General features: G+C 36.6%; 1 protein-coding gene across 4 annotated transcripts in view; it reads right to left on the bottom strand.

Annotated features, from left to right (window-relative positions):
• The window catches only part of BRCA2 (BRCA2 DNA repair associated), an 89,154-nt gene that overhangs the window by 33,305 nt on the left and 33,696 nt on the right, over positions 1-22,153 (bottom strand). For 3 of the 4 annotated variants that reach the window (XM_039489095.1, XM_039489114.1, XM_039489087.1), the window contains exons 8-15: positions 20,563-20,618; positions 20,060-20,174; positions 13,569-14,771; positions 7,411-12,594; positions 5,266-5,358; positions 2,860-2,929; positions 1,947-2,380; positions 738-931 (exon numbers count right to left, since the gene is read on the bottom strand). In XM_039489095.1, the coding sequence (XP_039345029.1) occupies positions 738-931; positions 1,947-2,380; positions 2,860-2,929; positions 5,266-5,358; positions 7,411-12,594; positions 13,569-14,771; positions 20,060-20,174; positions 20,563-20,618 (7,349 nt within the window). The remainder of the gene's footprint in view (positions 1-737; positions 932-1,946; positions 2,381-2,859; positions 2,930-5,265; positions 5,359-7,410; positions 12,595-13,568; positions 14,772-20,059; positions 20,175-20,562; positions 20,619-22,153) is intronic. The other variant, XM_039489105.1, reaches the window with a different exon arrangement.

Raw genomic sequence — 22,153 nt, 5'->3', positions numbered from 1 at the left:
TCTATTATAATGGCAAGCTTGTCATTTTAGCTAGAAAAAAAAAGGTGGAATAAGAAGGTGGAATAAAATCTGAACCCAATTTACTACATTCATGCCTAAGAAACCATACATGTCACCTATTACCAGGCTTTTCAGTTAATCATTTCTAACGCTATCAATTCTCTAGTAAAGCCAAGTATGTTACACACACTGTGGGCTATGAGAAAGTCTAAAGGTTTTATAGGAGTGATGTCACACACATGAATTACAAAAAACAAAACCAAACACCACAGCCAATAAGAACAAGGGGTGACTATGAGATTCTGCTCCTTTGCTCTGCTGGGAAAGAGAGGCTTCTGATACCAACTTGGCTCCAAGGTAGCAGAAAAGAGGAAAAATCACTAGTAGGATCTCAGCAGAAATCAGAACATGTTATATAAAAGGCTGAAATTTCATTTTAGGATTAACTATTGTGGGTTAAGAGCCATCTCACTGGGAGATTTACAGCCCCTCACTTTACCTTTGTAATTTGCTCTTCTCTTATTTTGTAATATAATTTTTGAAGGGCCATAGAGATACAAAAGTTTCTTAAAACTAAAATGACTGCATGTACTAGTTAATTTTTTTTATTGTGATTACTACCTTAGTGAATGTACTGCTGTAATATTTGGCTATAAAATCCAAGGAGATACGTATTTCACTTAAATTCACATATTCAAAATTAGCTAAACTTTTTGAATAATACAATAAAGATTCACCTGTTCAATGGAATAAGTACTAGGAGACTTTTCTTCTACAGCAGCTTTCAGAGAGATCCTTTTTGCTGCAGATGTTTTCATGAGATAAAGACTGCCTGGCTGTGGGCGAATATTTTGCCTTTGTTTCTTTCTAATTCTCATCTCTTGCAGATTTCTGGCACAGTGAAGGTTTGCAATCATTTCCATCAAATCTGCTAGGAAAAAACCCACCACACATCAAATCTTGTTTCAATTGTGTGTTAATTTAGGATATGAACTCAATTCAGTAAAAGCAAGTGGGTAACAAGCATGATTTTTTTAGCTAGCATAATGATTTTTAGAATTTGCCACAGAGCAAACATACAGAATCAAAACTATTTAAGAAGTATCATTCATTTAAAACATTTTCAAATGTTAAATTCAATGAGTGCATTTCAAAGTTAAACAATCTTTTATTCTAGCATCTATGTTTGTTTTTGTTGAAAACATTAAATAAATAGAAAGTAGTCAATCATTTCTGAATCTGTAATCTTGAGATTTTAAAAAGCGATCTTTTCCTTGTAAACAATGGGCCTAACTCTGCAAAAACTTATAGACGTGTATAAATTTATGCACATAATTAGTCCCACTGAAGAAATCTGGACTACTCACATAAGTGAAGTTACACACGCTGACTGGGATTTTCAAAAAAGCCTAAAAGAGGTAAGCCCAACTCCCACTGAAAGCTGAGTACCTAATTCCCTTATGCCTCTTGGAAAATGCTGGCCATGAGCATTTGGCAGGATTGGACCTAAATTTTAAAAACATTAGCAAACAAAATAAACGTACGCACGTACATAAATAAAACATACTACAAGTGACCATTCTATACAGCGCCTAGAATGCTGTATGCTAAACAAAAATATATAACCAAATGTTAAATGAAATTCAAATAGCTGTCACACACCTTATTTTCCAAGAACTGCTGTGTCCAAAAGTATAGCAAGTCCTTGACTGACTTTCAAAATGTACATATAAATGAAAATGCAGCATTATGAATATCACAGACCAAATCAATCACATATTGAAAAAAGTTTTTTACCTTTAAATTTCTATTTCCTAATACTCCTATGTATAGGTTTAAAAATAAAAGCAATAAACTCTCAATAATATGTAAAAAGCTTAAAGGTTATATTCAAACAATTACTGCTCACAACAGATAAATGGTCAAAAAAGTTTGCCTGAAAATACCTGAATCACCATCTCCTAAAATACATGCCGTAACTTGGTTGGTGCAATCTTTCTCCTCTGACTGATAATCTTCAGTCTCTCCAGTATTTGGTTGAATTGTGACATCTTTTAGTTCTTTATCTCTATTCATATTCTTGTTAATCAACGAGTCAAGTCTTTTGCTGCCATGCTGCTCATTTGTAGAAACATCTGTCTTAACTTTGAAAGGTGGCACAAAAGTTTTGGCAGTTTTGCTTAATACAGGCAGATTTTTTCTTTTATCACTTTCTTCAGCAGAAATCTTATTAAATGGAGTAAAAATACCTGATGTACCACTTAAAGACTGTCTTAACATATGATGCTGAAAAATGTCAGATTTAGATTTAAATCCTTTAAAAGCCCGGTCTGGTATAGTAAGATTAGGATTCTTGACTTCTTGTCGTTCTTTAGTAGCACTGTATAGAGGAAAATATTGAACAACATATAATTGAGCTTGGCTATCAGTAAATTTTCAAACAAAACCTAACAAAGTTTGTCATTCTATATAATTTTCTTTCTTTAATCTAGTAGCCTCCCATTTAGTAAACAACTTTCAATTACATTCACATAAAATAATTCTTAGAACTCGCTAATGCTTTATTACTTCAAAGAAATCAGGTTGCCTAATACAACATTTTATATCTAGGAAAAATAAAATCTGAACACAGATGTAGAATTTCCATGGAATAGTGCAGCATTTTTATATTAAGGCAAAAATTTAAATGATGTTTCAGTATAATTTGAATTAAAATTGATTAGCATTTTTTTAGATTATTGTGTAGCAAATTACTAGTAGTAAGATTAAAATCAGTCCACAAGAACATATTCACCTCATATTCTGTTAAGCAATTCTTTAGAAATAAATCTTAAATTATACTACACGTTTCTTTCTTACCTGAAAGGAACACAAGTTTCAGGTTTTAAAGGAATGTGGTACATAAACTTCCTTCTGTCTTTCATTGTGCCTAAAAATAATTAAAATATAGTATGTTTCAATGGCACATGTGATGTTTCTGGAACATATGGGGGAGAGAGAGAGAGAGAGAGAGAGTATATATATATATATATATATATAAAATACAAGTCTACAGAGTCAATAAACAGTTTTCTTTCCTTTTTTATTTTCTAAGAAAATGAACTGATTTCATATAAAATCCTCTGTTTTTAAAGAGACCAATATTTAGGTCTCCTTGGTTACCATTAGTAAGTGAAAAGTAAGTTTTGCTGTACTGACAAGTGAGCTCAGATATGCTTCCCAGATCCAAAACCTGCACAGCTACTATTATTGTGAGAGCAGTTCTTATTATTAGATCTCCCATGCTTGCCTAACAGTGCTCCTAGAAACCAGCAGCAAAGCCTCCTTTGGCACAGATCTGTGGGTAGGTCTACACTACAGCCGGATTGACGCTCTGAGATTGATCCACCGGTGGTCGATTTAGCGGATCTAGTAAAGACCTGCCAAATTGACTGCAGATCACTCTCCAGTCAACCCCTGTACTCTACCCCAACGAGAAGAATAAGTTAAGTCGACGGGAGATTTTTTTCCCATCGACCCCCTGCGGTGTAGATCCTACAGTAACTATTCATGCAGCTGGAGTTGCGTAGTGTAGGTCGACTTACCGCGGTAGTGTAGACATAGTGTGTCTCTCTTCACCTGCCTGCTGCTAGAAACCCCCTGGTCCACAGGCATTCTTTCTGACTGGAAATGTTAAGCCCTGCTATATTTCAGATTAGCTCAATAGTAGACAGCTTAGAATTTTCACATCTCAGTACTTTAGACACGTGTGAATACATCTTACAGTAATTATTTTTTGTCTTTTGGTCAATTTTATAGCTGGTCTAGCTCAAACTAATGGTGCCAAAGAAATCCTAATACATCCTTTTTAACATCTACATGAAGCCACTGGGTGAGAAGCAAACTGGGGGAAACCACAATCTCACATCAGCATTATGCAGATGATCCCTGGCTTCGCTTCCAGTGCAGAAGGCATAACTAGTATCCTCTCCCAAATATCACAATATGTGGCTGGCTGCAATTAGTACCAGGATTAAAGATAACTGGCAGAAACTCAACCAAGGCAAGATGGAAGGGATGCTAGTAGAATGTGTAAAATGGTTCCAAGAGCTATCTACTGCTATCAAATCACTCACTATTAAAGGAGTCTGCTTCCAGGTCAGTTGGTCAATACACTATGGGCCTTTTTACACTCCTCACTGATTCTAAAGTTTCAAGTAACTGCCACTCTGAAAAATGCCTTCTTCCACCTATTAAATGCTATAAAATTGTCAGATGACAATTTCATCACTGTGATACATGCTTTTGTGACCTCCAGAGTGGATCACTGCAACTTTGCACATCTAGATAGGATGACAGTCCTTAAAAAAAGATCAGTTAATCTAATTAGTTTTCAGCCTCCCGCCTTACCAACACCAGGTGCCAAGAGCACATGAACCCCAGTGGTCTGGTCACTACACTGACTCCCCACAAAATACCAAGTCAAGTTCAAAAGGGAGCTAGATAGAATCATGAAAGATAGGTCCATCAATGGCTATTAGCCAGGATGGGCAGGAATGGTGTCCCTAACCTCTGTTTGCCAGAAGCTGGGACTCGGTGACAGGGCATGGATCACTTGATGATAACCTGTTTGTTCATTTCCTTTGGGGCACCTGCCATTGGCCACTATCAGAGGACAGGATACTGGGCTTGATGGACCTTTGGTCTGACCCAGTATGGCCGTTCTTATGTTCTTGGTCCCAGTCTTCAAGGTCCTCCATAAAAATGTCTCAAGGTATCTAAAAGAGCATCTCTTTGGGCTGTTAAGATCTCTCTGCAGCTATGTTCCTCAAAGAATCTGAGGTGTTAATATGTTTTAACTCAGACCTCCAACTTTTTATGTAGAAATAATATCCAATTTTACATTAAAATGCACCTATTGGTAAAGTATCCTCATCTTACTGAGGTTGCAGTTTGAGAGTCTGAGTAAGATTTTGAGGTACTGGATGCATGTACTATGGATGACTATGTTGGAAGTGATAGGTTTTTTTTTTTTAAATTGAGATAAGCTGTGAATATACTTCAGTATTATATTTGTGTGGTAAGGCATCTGATTTCAGGTTAGCACAGATGTTAATATTGCTTAAATGGTGATTTCCTTGATTTTTCATGTGTGTTGATAGGAAAAGCGCTTACGCAATCTTAATTCATTAACTTTTTTGTGTTGGTTTATTCAAAAGAGAACTATAAATGGCACTTGATATGACAATTTACTATATCATATATAAAAAAGAAAAAGAAAATTACCATCTGGAGTGCTTTTTGAAGCTTTCAAAGATTTGTGGGGATTCTCTGTTCTGTCAAATTCAGGTAATAGTTGTCTTTTAATTGGAGGTTCTCCTGAAAAATAAATTCCATACACCAATTTTAAAAAATAATTTTCTCTTAAGTTCAGTATCTCTCCCACTATAACATAGTAGCTGAACTTCTAAATTTATTATTTAAAAAGAGTTGTGTCAAACTGAAATTAGAAACTTTACAGACCACACTCTGACTTAAAATGTCTTTTCCATTTAGTACAGATATCTTTTCCCACAATTTGGCTTCTTCTATTTAGTAATCAAAGCAAAGAGAAGGATGTAAAATAGCAGAATGCAGTTTGTTTAGGGTTCTGTTATACACATATATCATGCCTGTTTCAAATAACTTGATTATTTGAAATACTGTTACACTATGTAAAGTGTTTTAGAAAAAAATCACTGCCAAAACTGAACATGATAAATAATTTTAAGTTTGAATATAAAGAGAGAAATTTTTCAAAAATCTTTAAAGAAGAATATTCCAAATCTGACTGACACTATTATCTTAGGCACTATTATATATCCTTATTACCATAGTATTAGCAATTCACAAGGTGAAGAGAAATGTTTCCTTAAACCCTCCCAACTAAAAACGAAGGTCAATTTTAAAACTGCTGACTATCCAAACACTTAATTAAAAGACATTTAAACAAAAAGTTTTCATTTACCTTTGCTTTTGAATATCTATAAAGCAGCTTTCCTACAGGGATAGTGATGTCAGTGCAACCTACACATTGTACTAATGTAGGGAAATAGCTTGTGTATGTGGAATGATTAGCAAAGTTTTATCAGATTTGGGGTTTTCTGTTTAGGGGGTTTTTGCCTCTCTCAGAACTACACTAAATACTATCAAAACATTCTTGTCAAATCAGTTTAAATGGTTAAAACCTTTTCCAGAAGTGATGGATCCTGATGATTTAATTTGCAAACTTTTTTCCTGTCTGGCTCTATCATGTAGCATTGTTGGGAGTGCTTCTAAAATGTCATACAATAGATACTTTGTTAGAGACTTCTTTGTGGACAATATGCCTGATTCACTCCATGGTAATATCTATGGGGGGAGCATAAACTACTATAGACCTTGGAGCAAGTCCTTGTTCAGTAGAAGGAGGCGAGGAATTAGTATGCCAGAAAATGGTCTGTATGGCACAAGGTGCCTGCAACCTCCCTTGCACAGCCAGCATAGCAAGTAATCCACAGGAAACCCTAAAAGTAGCTTTGGAGAGGGTGTGACTAAGGGCTAGTCTACACTGGCAGCGCTTTAATGTGGCTTGTGTAGTCGCAGCAGAGCCGCTGGGAGAGAGCTCTCCCAGTGCTCTTAAAAAAAAAAAAAAAAAAAAAAAAACCCACCTCCACGAGAGGCAAAGCTACCAGCACTGGGAGCATGGCGACCAGCGCTGGTGCACTGTTTACACTGGCGCTTTACAGCACTAAAACTTGCTGCGCTCAGGGGTGTGTTTTTTCACACCCTGAGCGAGAAAGCTGCATCGCCGTAAATTGCCAGTGTAGACAAGCCCTTAGGCAGGTAGAGATGTCCTAATTCAGACATCCATGTAGGGAGCGCTTCCACCAGTGAAATCCCTATGAAATCCTGCCACAACTGAAAGCTATTCTCCACTGATGAGACACTAATGAAGGTGGAAACAATACCTGTCCTTTTCTGGGGTTGAATACCCTTTAGACACAGCTAATTAGATTTGCAGAGAGAGATACAATTAGCACTTGCCTGCTCCCAGGAAGAAAGGGCTAGCGTTCTGGTCTCCTATGGTGAAAAGTTAGAGTCTAACATAGCTTTCAGGTAACAGCTGTAGCTTTCATAAATATTAGCAAAAAAAATCTGCAGCTTTTGAATTATGCTAATTATTAAAGTATCGTTTGTGCTTCATAACAAGAGTCCTGCTCGTGCTCCATCTGAAATCAATGGATAAGTTATCACCAATGTCAAGGAGAGTTTTGACACTGAAATCAAGCAGAGCAGGCTCAAGCCTTAGATTACTTAAAATCAGCTTAAACACGTTATATTGCAAAGTGCTCTAAATTATTTAGAAATACAAAATTAAATGCACTTACTGGAATTTAAAATAACACCTACCAAGTGAGGTTTTTTCTTCCATGCGTCTTTTCCCAATTCTCATATTTAATGGACAGTTTTTATCAATCTTTCTACAAAAAGAGAGGGATTCTTTTGTATTATTTGCTACTCCAAAATCAGTGAGTTTATCATCTTCCATAAAAGCTTTGGCACTTTCTGCTGCTTCGGTTTCCAAGTATTTTTCTGAACTTTGGGAGCATGTAAGATGATAAACATCCAGCTTTGTTTTAGTTAGAGCATTGCATGAAACTACTTCAGCTTCCATTTCCATCCTACTTAGACCGTGATCATCTTTTTCAAAAAGCTGAGTCTCCTCTGAAAGTGTAAAACTGTTTAATAAAGTTAGGTGCTTATCCTTCTCACTGTGAGGTGCACACACAGGTATTTTAATATTGTAAATGTTTTGTAAAGGCTTCATTTCAACAGGACAGCTGTTTGTTAAGTCAAGTTCTTCATTATGAATGTCCTGGATTTTGGGTTTTAAAGAGGCTTCATCTACTTTGGTTGCACCAACATAATTAACAGATGATTTTAGGGCTGTAACAGGATCTTGTCTTGAACTAAATTGATCTGCAAAGCAGTATTTGCTGATGGCAGTGTCATCGAACACCTGCTTCACTTTCAGAAAAGCATTTTCAGAAACTAGCACTTGCTTTCCACTTGCTGTATTGAATCCAAAAGTAGCATTTGAAATCAGTTTGGGGTTTGAAAATCTTTTTTCTTGTGATATTTCTACCTCAGATTTCCTAAGTGCTGAAGTACTTCCTGTTCCAACAAACTTTTCTACTTGGTCCCCAACTGAAGATGCATCATAATCACACTTCAGCTCTGATACACATTGTTGATCTGACGAATTATTTTCAATTTCAGAAAAGAGACTTCTAGCTTTCTTTAATGAATCTTCTGATAACTGTACAGGTTTACCACTTGCTGTGCTAAAAAAACCATAATTACCTGTAGAAAAGTCTGACTGATGATGATTTAGTTTATTAGGAGATTTACATAGGCCAGAAAATGTGTCATTCACCTGAAAGCATGTCGTCTGAGGATTTGACTCAGACCCAGTATCTGCAGATTTATTTCTATTGTGCTGTAGTGCTTGTTCATCTTCATAGTTCTTCTCATTTACATTGGGAAAATGGCATGTAGCTGAATTATAAGTCTCACTCTTGTCTACATTTGAAGAGTTAGCAGAAGTAGGGCACTTAGCACTGTCTAAGGTCTCAGAGCAATTTGCTGCAATTTCATTTTGATTAGTTTCTGATTTAGTCTCAGTGTTCTGTTTCCTAGATTTATCACAGTTTTCTGGAAACATTTGTCGGACTCTCTTTAGTGCATCGTAGGAAACAGTGACTGTTTTACCTCTTGCTGTACTGAATGCAACTAGTCCATCCTTAGAAAACTTTGAATTGGAGCCTGCCACTTCAGAGGCTGAGATTTTCAAAACATTGTTGGCATCCAGAAATTTTAAATCACTGTTTTGATTCATATAACTCTCATTTTGAAAAGTTTCTTCAGAACTAAGTAAGTTGTTTTTGTCTGCAGTGAGACTTACTAGTGGCTGATCCTGAGAAACATTATCCATATTTTCTGGGAAGCAGTTCACATCATGGCTTGAATCATTGGAATGTTGAAAGTCAGACCCTTTACTATCGTCTTTTAAATGAAAAGAGCAACGTTCGTCCCTGTGAGTTAAGTAAAGAGAATCATTTTTTATTTTGTTATCCTTCACAGTTAAAATATTTTTCATATTTATATAGATGGGATGTTCTGCAAGAATATCTGGTACTTCTTTTAAACGCAAATCTGTAGCAATCTGGTCATTAGCAGAAACAATTAATGTACTTTTTGAGCCATCATTTTTTCTTGGTGAATTTTCCAGATTTCCCTCTGCAAACAGCTTTCTTGCCTCAAATAAAGATGCCTCACTTGGAGAATTTGTTTTGCTATTTCCAGTATAAAATCCCAAACCTGACTTTCCAATGGCCACACAAACAGGCTTTTTTGAAAATGAAGTTTCTGAATGTTCTTCAGGTTCTTTGTCCAAATTAGCAGATAAATGTACCGCTACTGAAAGTTTTTTCACCGTTTCAACATCCACAGGTTGTTTAATTAGACTATCATATAATATCTTTTTAGGTGGATTATCAAGTTCTTTAGAAACAAAGTTACCTGTAAGGTTAAGCATTTCTTGATAATATTTGGGAGTGATTTCTGCAAATAACTCACAATCTTTGATAAAGTCTTTGTTATATTTCTTTTTTTTTAAAGCCTGAATCTCGGAGTCCTCAAAATTACCACTATTATGCTTATTTTCTAGGAAAACATTTTCTTCTGCAAAAATGTGTTTTGCTTTGGTCAAAGATTCGTCAGTAATTATAACTCTCTTGCCACTAGCAGTATGGAAACTTGTCATATTGTTCTGTTTTATATTCTTGATTTCAAAATCTGTGTCTTGTTGGATGGAGACTTGTTGATGGTCAGAGCCTATTTTGGATTTGTTTTGGTTTACATTAATGTTTTTTTTTACAGAAGTAGCATCTATTCCTTTCATGTTTACACAATTTCTCACTTCCCTATTGAAATCTGATGAAATATCATCCAGCTCTTTTTCTGTGCATGTTTCAAACAAATGGAGTTTATCCAATGGTGCTTGGGATACTGATATATTACTGCGAGATGCAGTTTGAAAATCATCTAGATTTTTTATCTTTTCTTCATTTTTATTAGGATCCAGTTCTGTTTCATCTGAAATATTTAAAGTTAATATTTCTTCAGTTTTAGACACTTCGCTCAAACATGTTAGGTCTGACAAACCTTCTTGTAAACTATACTGAGACTGAGTGTCACTCTTAATTTTTGTTTTTGAGATGTTCAGAGTCTGATTCTGGTTTTCACTAGATGACAGATCATTTTCCATCTTATGTCTAGAATATTTAATAACTTTTAAATTATTAATTTTGGTACTACTAGAAATACAATCATTTTCAACAATATTTTTTGTACTTTCCCCCTGATTTTCTTTATATATTTGCATAAATGTATTAATATTTTCTTCATTATTTTTCAGTGTATTTTGGTATTCAACATTTGCATCCTTTAAACTTTCTCCACAATAGTTGTCTTTTTCTGTCAAACACCTGGAAACATTCCATCTAGAAGTCATGTGTCTATTAGAATAACCACTTCTGGGATTCATCTCAGTGGATTTAAACATCTCACCATCATCATCCAGGTTACTGAACAATTTTGCAGCTCTCATCAAAACCTCATTAGAAATATTTATTTTTTTGCCTCCAGCTGAACTAAACCCTCCCAAATTAGAAAAACTGTCCTGTGTAGGTACTGAAAAACTTGGGACAAGAGGTGTCTTATTTGCATTTCTGCATAAGTTAGTAGATGTAACTTCACAGTTATTTTTCTGGAAAATCTCTCTCTCTTCTTTTACATTAGCCATCATCGTAGACTCTTCATTTGTGTTGGTATGCTTACTGGATTTATCATTTACTCTTTGGGCTTCAGTTTCAAAAGAGTCATCAAAATCAGTATCTTGCCACATATCAGAAATATTCTTCAAGTTAGTTGTTTCATTTGTATCTACACATCCAGACAGTTCAGAACTATTATTTTGCACCATATTACTTTGCTTTCTAAATTGTGTAAATTCAAACTGACTATTTGTTTCTTCCAGTATGTTAGAAAGTTCAGTAATTTCAGCTTCTTGGCTTGCTGTCAAGGTTCGGTTTAGTTGAGGTTGTTGATTTCTAGGCAAGTTTTGAAGAGATGAATCTGTGCTTTCAGGCAGGATACCTTGTGCATTCTTAGGTTCAACAAAACTTGCCTGTGAATCAAAACCATGGGAATAGTTAGTGTCCAATTTATTATCCACAACTGGAGAAATCTTAACATTTTCCTTTGTAATCTGATTTGAAATGTTTTTGATCCCGTCTCTGGAAAAGTCTTCAAGACACTCCCCTTCCAAATCTTTGAACAACATTTTGCCTTTTGTAACGCTATTTTCAGAGAGTTTTATCTGCTTATTAGAAGCAGTTTGGAAGCCACCAAAGCTTTCATTTAAGCTATGGCCATTAAAACTTGCGTGTCCTGACCATTTCTCTTTGTCTTCTTGATTTTCTTTTGACTTGATGTCTAAACATAAAGGATTTATTGAATATAAATCTTTATCTGATGCAACTTGTTTAGAAGGAAGTTTGATCACCTTCTTTATGCAATACTTATCTTCTACATTAGGCTCTGGTTCTTGTGTAACAAAGCCTGAAACTATTTGTTCAGGTCTCATTTTTAATGCAAGCTCTGGCAAGGTAGATTTCTCAGAAATTACTACCTGTAATGAACCACAGTCTTTGTGATCAAACAGTTTTTTACCACTTTCTATAGCAGCTGTTTTAAGCTTATTTTCATCCTTTTCAATTGACTCGGTTTCTTGATCAGCAGCTATAACTTTTGAAAATGGAACTGTATCTGTTTTTCTCTCTCTGTTTAACATAGCGCTAGAATTTTTATACGGCTGAATTACCAAAGGTGGCAGACTTACAGCTTTGCATTCATTTATTGGCAAATGGCCTGTAACATCATTTTCATCTCCTGATCTGTTTTTATTGCAACAAACACTATTATTCTTACTTATTTCAAGGTTAATTTCACTCAAAGTATCATTGAAGTGACAATTTTTCATAGATACTGGCTCTTGTTCCATTTCAACCAATTGTTCATTATCACTAGACGGCTCTCCAGGTTGATCTTTAACAGTGTCATTATTTGGATTAACATTCGTATGCATATCCATCTCATCTTTCTTTGGGCATTGAACCACATGTTTAATCCTACCAAAGTCCATTTTGGAATGCTTTGTTGCTAGGAGGCAAGCTGTAGCTATAACTTTATGCTTTACACTCAAAACATTTCTACTCTTTGAAGAAACCACTAAATATTCTTTCGGAGTATTAGACGTTTCTGAGCAATCTAATGATGAAGCAGGCTGATGTTCCCTGCTATTATTTTTTAATATATCTTTCAAGTCTTGATGTATCATTCTGTTATTGAAAGAACTATTAGGTGAGTTATCTATTCTATCTGCTCTTGTGGCATATTTGCTCAATAGCATGGAATTTTCCTCAATATCTGACCGCAAATACTTTCTCTCAGCAGAAGAAACCAAAAGATCTATAAGGAAATGAAAAACATTGCAAAATAGTTAGACATGTCAATAAATAGAAGACACAAAGCAGTTCTCACTTATTCAAATAAACTGAAGTTAATTAACTTAGCCCTTAAATACAACTTTGGCCCCAATTCTGTAAACATTTGTGCACGTTTAATTGTATTACCATGGGTAGTCCCATTGATTTCAAGTGTGTGTTTGCAGGATCGGGGCCTTGTATGCTTTAATCATGGTCTGACAATTGACTTTACCATGAACAGAAATCAGTAGCCTTCAGTTAAAATACCATGAGTTGTAATCACAAATCAAGTAATGCTTTTGTTAAAATAAAGGAATAGGTGTCCCTCTTGTGAAGTCACAGCACATGGATTCTGTGGTAAGAGCATCACATGAGGCGGGATCCTTAACTCCCCAGTCTGAACTAATTATTTTGGAAAAATTCACAGCTTTTGAAAAGAAATTATGTACATCACAACAGGTGTATAACTTACATTAACCCTGGCAAAAAAAATTTGAAGTGTTTTAGTGCTCCTGAAAGGTACCAGATGGAAAGTCTGGAGATCCAAACCTTCTAGCTATACATAAGGGATGCAACGGTAGTACAATGTTCCCCATATTGTTCCACTAATGTTCATCAACCCTGACCTAGAGACCCTATCTCTAGAATACTCCATGCCCATTCAGTCACCTCTGGCAACACTGAAAAAAAAGTTGTCAGCTCTGACAATTTATTTGAGGTGGAAATTTTCTTCTAGAAACAAGACTGAGACCAATACATTTCACATAAGCTAACCAGACTGTTTTCAAATGGTAATATCTTTCTGTCACTATTTATTATCATCAGATCCCATTACTAATCTTATGAATTACAGTTTCCTTCAGAATGATACTACTTCATCTGAATTGTGAAGGGGAAGCAAGAGGTAAGTTGAATTAAAAAAAAACTTCAACTAGTGAAAATAATTAGAAGACATACCTTGATCATCATTATTGGCTGTATCAGGACCTTTAAAGGTGCATGATTCAAATTCTGAATGAGATGATGCAGAATGACTAGAGCAACCTCTTTTTATTTCTTTCTGGACTTTTCCCTCTTGATCCGGGGAGGGATTGTTTATTGTATAAATAAATCTTTTTGGTCTCTTTTTCAAGCTGGATAGCACACTCATGCTTTTCAAGCCAGATCTCCTGGGGGTGTTTTCATTGTTTGTTGACCATTTTGTGCCATCAGGATTATTTGGAGTTGAAGCATTACATATAACAGGGGGAGCGGTAACATCAGTTATGGAAGATTTACAATGTTCCTTTAAATGTTTATGAAAGCAGTTATGGACTTCTGGGTATTCTGTAAAGTTTGTATTTTCCATTAAGGAATTACAGTCTAAAAAGTTCACTTCAGAAACCTTTTCAGCTGCACATCCTTTCACTAACGGTGGATCCTGACAGGAGACAGAATGCATTAGAGAGGTTTCAGAGGTTGAGTACTTTTCATAAGTTTTTGTTTCATTCTCTATGTGTTCTGACCAATTGATATTCAACAGCTTTTCTGCTTTTATTAGACTTGAAGTGTACAGTAAAGATGTTTCAAAAGTGCTGAAGTTAGCATGTTCCTTGGTCACAAGTGCTAATTTGCCTTCAGATCTTTTCTTGCTACAGACACTGGATGGTGAACAAGTATCACGGGCGGATATTTTTTCCAGCTGTGTTACATCTAGACCAGATAAGTTCAGCTGAGACCATTCAGAGGTTAAAGAAGATGGCATATCCTCCCTTGTAAATTTTCTATTCTCGGAGGGCTTCTGTATTCTATTATCTGGTATGTTAGTTGTAAATAGCTCACACCTAGGAGAATCCAATTCTCTTTCACACCTTAAGCAAGCATCTTTAAAATTCTCCACCACTTCATTAGTCTGTTGAAGTAAAACAGATGTCATTTTATCAAAGTGTGTTTTTGTAGTCGAGTTGGTTGTTTTCACTTCTAGTAGATGTTTGCCACTAGTATGACATACAGAAAGAACATGTTCCCCTGCATCTGGCAGATCTATGGTCATTTCATGCATCTTTCCATCTTTCAGGGCATTTTGTGCCATTTTGTTCCCATCTGACTTAATGGAAATGTGAAATCTATCCTCCAAGCTATTCATCTCACCAAATGAGCCATCCAACATCTTCTCAGGCTCTGTAAATAGTTAAAAAACAGGATTATTGAAAATATTATCTTAGAAACACTACTCTATTTCTATCATACAGTCTGCAGACTGAATTTACTCCTGCTGTTTCCCTCTCAGTACGTGGGTGTCCACAGCAGGAGTGTTCTCCAGTGGCCAGCATTTGCTGCTATGGATAGGAGAGAGGAGACAAAGGGCATCAATGCAGATATCTCATGCCTCCTATGGATTGCAGTGGACCAACAAGTTTTGAGGCTGGAACTCCTGGCTTCTTCTACTAGGGGAAGGGAAAGTGTGAATGTCCCATAGACAGAAAAATTAGTAGAAAACTCCACAACTTAAATTTCTGTATTTGTCTCCTATGCAAGTTATACCATGCAGGGGACAATGAAGGACCTACAATTAAATTCAACGTTTTACATTTTCCCCTTCCTTTGGGTCTACTGTTTGCAGTTAATGGAACAATAATTTAACAGGAAAAATGTGGTCTATCATGACCATTCTCAATGCACAATATTATAACATAAAAAAAGATTAGGAAGAGAACCACAGGTTCTTCTTTTTATAACTATTTAGGAAGTTTTAAAAAGGTTACAAATCACTGCCCTATAAATATCAGAAAAACAATCTTTACAACAATGCACTCATCTTTTTGTTTAGAGAAACATTACAGAATAATATAGTCAACTGTCTCTATTGGCAGGGATATTACCATTACCATATTAAAGAGCGAGCTTCTTTACACCAGCCACCGGGGGATTTTATTAAATAAAGTGAAAATACTGATTCTACTCATACTTATCAAACTAGGTGTGTCTATCAAACATTAATACTAAAAAAAATTGGACAGATGTTGGTTTTTGCAGGTGAACATACAAATACATGTTAACCAGATATCTATGTATATATTTGTCCTTTATTTTGCTTGGTAACTGATGCATTTTTCCATAACGACCTCCTATATATTTTAACCATTCCACTTTCAGAGTTATTAGTAATCTAGCAGCTACTCGCAGATGAGATTAATTTTTCATTTCTTTGAGCGTCATTTCCATTAGGAGGTCCCAAGAGAATTAACAAGGGATCATTTTACAATAAATATCCCACAATTTGTAATATTTGATTACGACTCACATCCCAGTACTTTCTGATGACTAGACATGTCCATACAAAGAATGCATAAAATTACCTCTTTGACCACAATTTCTCCAACATGTATCTCCATTCAGTTTACACTTATTTATTTTAACCTAACACTGAAAGTGTCTTAAAGTCTTTTTTTTATTACTCCGGAGTGAGGTTCCATGTCCTCTTTTCCATACCAAAGCCCATTCCCCTGGGGTAACTGTCTATCCAAATCCTGTTTCCATGGTGTCATCTATGGATATTAGGAAAGTTGTCTAGAAAGACTGGTCTCAATTAGGAAACAAAAAATATAACTAATCAGCCAGAAGCTATCACTTCTATTACACTTAAATTTCTCCATAAAACAGTTTTACTAGAAAGCTGAGAAACAGGATGCCTAATCTGAAGATACTGATACCATGGGAGAGTGAGGAAATTAAAATTGGTTTTGAGTTCTAAAAAAATTCTTAAAGAAGTTCCTTTGATGAACAGCTGGCCAACTGTATGTACTCCATAGCTCTCTCAACCATTGAAAACTCTGATTTGTAATTTGGGTTAAAATATGAATTATTACAATGGATGTTATGGGTGAAGGAAAAAAATCTTATCTCTGATTCTATCCCAAACCCAGAGAGTAGTATTTGCTAAAGAATATGGATAAATTTCTAGAGGGCATCATTCTTTAAAAATTAATCTATGGTAGCCTAGTAATATTTACATGGTCACAATTTTTTTGTTCAGTTACAACCTAGTGCTTCGCTGGATTAGATTACTCCCAATTCATTATTTCTTTGAGCTGGCTGGCTTCTCCCTTCTCCACTTCAGGCAAAGGAGGGAATTGAATACAGGTCTCCCACATACTGACTGAGTGACCGAACCACTGGGCTAAAAGTTAGACAGAAGACAGCATCACCATTACATCCTCCTCTTCCCTCCCCCAAGTTTGTGAATGGCATCTAAGTGGGGTGCCATTGCCAGAACATTCTCTAGAGTCTTCTGTCTTTATTTTTCCTACCCTCCTTTTCTTGGGTTTCATCATCTCTGATGATTTTTTCAGCAGCTTACCATTAGTTTTTACCTCTGGAGTATGTTCTTGGGTGTCTGAGATTTGGATTTCTATCCCAAGCGACTAGAGTGTACTTTTTCCTTGGTTAGAGTCCCTCACTGTATACTACTGATTTTGGAAACTGAATGAAAATTAAAATGGGAACCCTCATCTGTAGTGGATATCTGACCTCCTGAGTGCTACTGTAATTTTCCCCAGCTCTCTCCTTTTTTAAGAAAAGGTGCAGAGGTCTTGGAAAAATGGCATCTTGTGATCTTGTAGTATAAGCTCTGCATGCTGTGTTTTTCATAATTACATCTATTGATAATGATGACATTTAATAATCAACACTCTAGGTCTATTACAAGGTTCAGATGGAAGGAACAGCACCGTATGCACTCAGTCCACTTTCACCTCTTTCAGAGGGCTCAGATTTAACAACTCTGCAATCAATATCTTTACATACCCAATAAGGTATCCTCATCTAGTATTTTCAGGCAACTCCTTAATTCCACTACCATTTCTCTTGTATTTTCTTTTTTGAAACTTTTTATTATGGCAAAGTTACAATAAAACATTAACATACTACCTCATATGTTACTTATGCAGGATCAGGTTAATATTCAAAGAGCATGACTCCAGATTCTAGCTTGCTGGCGGGAGAGCCCTTCTCCTCTGAGTATGCTAAAAAGGGTGACCAAATTTCTAAATGCCTTTCCTCTTTTTGGTGTTTCCTCTTGTGGAAGTGTTTTCTTTACAAGGCCAGTCCATATTTTGCTATACCACATTTCTATAGAAGTCAGATTTTTCCAATCATGTGCGATACCAACTCTTAGTGCCAACAACAACAACAAAAATAATGTGTGTTCTGTTTAAAATGTAGATCTTTTACTGGAGCATTAAGTAAGCATGTCAGGGGACCACAGGAAACTGGCATTTTGTCAGAAGATTAATCTTTTTAATAATTTCCTCACAAAACCATCTAATTCCTGCACACAACTACCGTGCATGCAAATATGTTCCCTTTTCTCCCTCACCCCAAACAGAGTGCCTGCCTCATAGAAAAAAAAATTATGGATCTTAAATAGAGTCAAATACCATCTATACAGTAATTTATAATACTTTTCTTTATGCGCTACACAAATTGAAGATATGTATCCCCTTTCCCATGGAGAGACTCACTCAGCCAGCTCAGTTTCTTTGTCAAAATCCCTTAGCCATATTTTCATCTCTGTGTTCTCTGAACAGCTTTTTAAACCAAAGTTGTACAGACGCTCCCCAAGTTACATAAACCCAACGTACACAAATCCGAGCTTACAGAAAAAGTTCCGTAAGCTAGAAATAGGAGGGTTTTTTTTTTTTTGTTATTTGCAGAGGGGTTGGCACCTGGGATGCGAGCTCTCCTTCCCCTTCCCAGCTGGGTTTATTTGCTCTCTCTGGCACCCAGGCGTAGTTTTAGCCGAAGAATTGCTTCCCCCCAGCCCGGCAGGAAAGTTGTGAGCTACTCAGCTGCTGGGGTTCTGCTCCGGAGACTGAAGAAAAAGCTGCAAACTGCAGCTCTGCCGGGCTGGGATGCGCAGAGGGGCTTGTGCTCTGGAGCAGCCTGGCTCCAGCCACACTCACAACACACCAGGCCAGAGTGCTCAATTATCTCTCCCCTGCCCTCAGACCCCCCTCAAGACGACAGGTCTGCTGAGGGGTCCCCTATTCTGTCCATGCAGCTGCTGCTGCTGCTGGGGTCAGTGCCTCTTGCAGGAGGCGCTGCTGGTGCCAGGAAGACGTATTGTTTGGCGGAGCGAAGAGGCCAATCAAAAACAAAGCCGTGTCTGTAAGGAAATGTATGGGTTGGATATTGCCCATCCATAATAATTTGCGGCCCACCCAAACTTACATTCCTAGATACGCCACTGGTCCAGGGCCACATGAGCATATCACATGTCCTTACATAGTTTACTTAACCACAGGGGGTGGCCATTGGCCCCTCGGAGTCTGAGGTGTCCCCAGTAAGAGCTATCTGGGCAGAATGAGTTACTTCTGTGGCCCACTGTGAGAGCTAAGTGTCCTTGATGGGCCATCAATACACAGAATTTACATTAAGGCCAGACAGCTATCTGGTGCATTCCCTGCACTCTGTCACACACCGTCCATCCTTGCCAGGTCTCTTTCCCTCTGCACTCTGCCTTCTTTAAGGGTGGATCTGAGCATCCCATGCTCATGCTTGCCCCAGCATGGTTGTCCATGTTCCACCCCTAGAAGTCACACTTTGTGGGTGAGAGTCACCCTCATAATTTTGTTTCTACCCACAGATTCGCACATCATGGACAGCTTGTTTCCCCATTCCCTTTGCTTTCTCTTTCAGTTTGGGCGGGGCCTGCCACTGTGCCTCCCTTTCCTCCTCCACTGGGGACTCTGATTCCCCCAACCCCACAAACCTGTCCCAAGATCCCTCCTCCTGCTGTGCTGGTGGTGAGGTTCCCTGGAACTGCCTGCTTTTCACCTGAAGCTAGGAGCACTATTTTCCCCAGCCCCTTGTGTTAGGGCATCTGTTTTCACCCTCTCCTTTTTGAGGGTGGTCCTATCTTTCTCTTGGATTGTATCTTTATGTCTAGGGTTCTCTGGTTTTCCTACATCTACTCCTTTGCCCCATTCCCTGTTGGTCTTGCTTCCTGCCGTGGGGGACTCTACACCCTCATTTTCCCCTTATAAGGGAAGAGGCTCCAGTCTGTCCCTATAATAACTGGATGCGGCAGTTCATCTAACACCCTACCTGCTTCCACCCAAAGTGCTCTTTGACCGCTAGGGATATTTCTGCACTGGGCAGAGCCTCTTCTTGCAGTGGATGCATTCTAAACTTCTATATTTACTTTAATACAGTATGAATGGGAAAATAACTGCTACTACAGTCTTTTGTATCCTTTTGTATCTGAACATTTATGACTGCATTTCCTGACCTTACAACACATGTCAGTCTTCTCTCTAAGGTATATGAGTTCTGTATCCCTGATCAACAGTCAACTCCCTGAGAGTTTTTCTTGCATATATTTCTTTTAGTGAAGGTAGCTTAATATTTGAGGCTAAGAAACAGTAAACCCAATAAGGAACTAACAATATTAAAGTATCAGTGCTTACCATGGTCTTTGACATCAAATTCTGTATTTAAGTTTACTGTCTCTGGTATGGATAGTACATTTATATCATTCTTCTCAGGCCTTTTACCATGACTGGAGAAAAAGTTGTGCAAGACCTGTAAGCCCAAGAGTCAAATGACAATTATATAATATTAAATGTTCACTAGGATTTACTAATATTTATGATTTTTACAAGTTTTAATGTGTACATAGTTTATGTATAGTAACAAGTGGAGTTTGCATCAGTTCAAAAAACACAGAAAATACTAAACACATTACGTGAAATTATAGCTTGGTTTTACATATTAAATTTTGCAAACACTAAGTATTAAAATGTAACTTGTTTTAAACCATACTGGAGATACCAGAATGAAGAGAAAAGGAAATTAAAATATTTCATTTTTTTTGGCTCAAGGAATATTACACAGCTACACATGAATACCTAACTATAAATTAAAAAAAAACAAAAAACAGATTCAGTATTTCCTGCTTAAATTTACTCACCATAGTCATTCTCTCATCATGTTGCTTTGCTCCAGAAATTGAATCATTTCCTCTAGCTGAAATTAAAAAATAATTCAATTCACTTGTACTTATGTGGCTGATAAAATGCTCTGAAATGTGTAAAATATTTATTTTTGTCTAGTACTTAAACAGTTCAAATCTGTGGACCAGTCATTTAAAAAGCTTATGGGTGAGATTCTGTCCTGTGCTTTTAAGTGTCCTGAGGGGCTGTTTAAGTTACAGCAGTCTCCTTGGACTGCACTCTGCTCCCAACATGCCCCTAATGCTAAGATTTGCAAAGGGGTCCTCTGAAAACAGCCTTATTGCTGTCTTACATAGTTTCTGCCCTTAGAGGAACTTACCCCAGGCATTATGAAGAGCTTTTAGAGACCCTCTACACCATTCCAACCCCTATGGATGACATACAGGGGCAAGAGTGGTGGTCAAGATTTCACTGTATATTTGGAATACACAGGATATTTGTAATAATCACAGTAAAGTAGTATGAGGCTGATGGATTGCAGTAACTATTTGTTTTTATGTCGAGCAAGAAGGTATTGCTTGATAAACCTGTTTTCCTTTAGCATTGTTATTTCTATAGTAGAAACCAAGCCATTAAACACTTTACACATCATTCTTAAATTGACCAATACATGTGTATTCTGAATGGCTCTATGAAAATCACCTGTAAACATATTTTCAAAACAATTATGAAAAAGTTGAAAGACCATCTGGATAACACGCTAATCTTTCACCTCTAGAAACAGACACAAATGAAATAAATGTGATGGTCTCAACCTAATCCCAGAGTTGACATCTACCCACATCAAAAAGGCTGCCACAATTTAGCATGATTGTTTCAGATATTTCACACCAATGAAGAACTGGAGGGTTGTCACTGGAAAAGCTGAAACAGGAAAAGTAATGATCTATTTATTAGTCTTCCGCTTTCATAAACAAAAATCTTTCTAAAGTTCTACTCCAATGTGCCCTCATCTGGTTACAAATACAGAAGAGAATTTATTAGTGTGTAAATATCATACTTCATTTAGAACACCTGAGCTTAGAGAAAGACTTGAATTTTGCATTTTAGAAAAAAAGAAGTCATTCTTACCCATCTCCAAACAAGGAGGACATCTGTTGGAAGTAAATGAATGAGGGATGGAAAAGAAACATGGGTGGCACAATGCCATCAGTGAGGTGTAAAAGAAATAAAACTAAAGAGTGCAGTAGATCAAATCACAAATACAGAGGCTGATTTTATGTTTTAAAAATGGGACATCAGATAAAAAAAATTGAACATAAGCTATCTACAGCATGTTCTATCATACAATCTTATATGTACTGCTTCCTTAAAACAAATTCAGAACTTCAATATTTTAATAGCTTCACCACTTACTGGACTTGTCAATCATTCTAAAGTGAACTTTAATTCAAATGAATTGACTATTAGGGAAAAAAATATATATTAACTAATATTTGTACAGCATCATAAATAATAAAGATGTTAGGAACACTGGACAAGCACTTTTGCTGCATGTACAGGATGATGGACTAATTATAATTTTATACTTATATAGTGTGCTTCTTC

The sequence above is a fragment of the Mauremys reevesii genome, linkage group 1, assembly GCF_016161935.1.
Source record: "Mauremys reevesii isolate NIE-2019 linkage group 1, ASM1616193v1, whole genome shotgun sequence".
Taxonomy (NCBI): Eukaryota; Metazoa; Chordata; order Testudines; family Geoemydidae; genus Mauremys; species Mauremys reevesii.
Note: the sequence above shows the minus strand (reverse complement) of the source record. Positions and strands in the feature narration are given on the sequence as shown.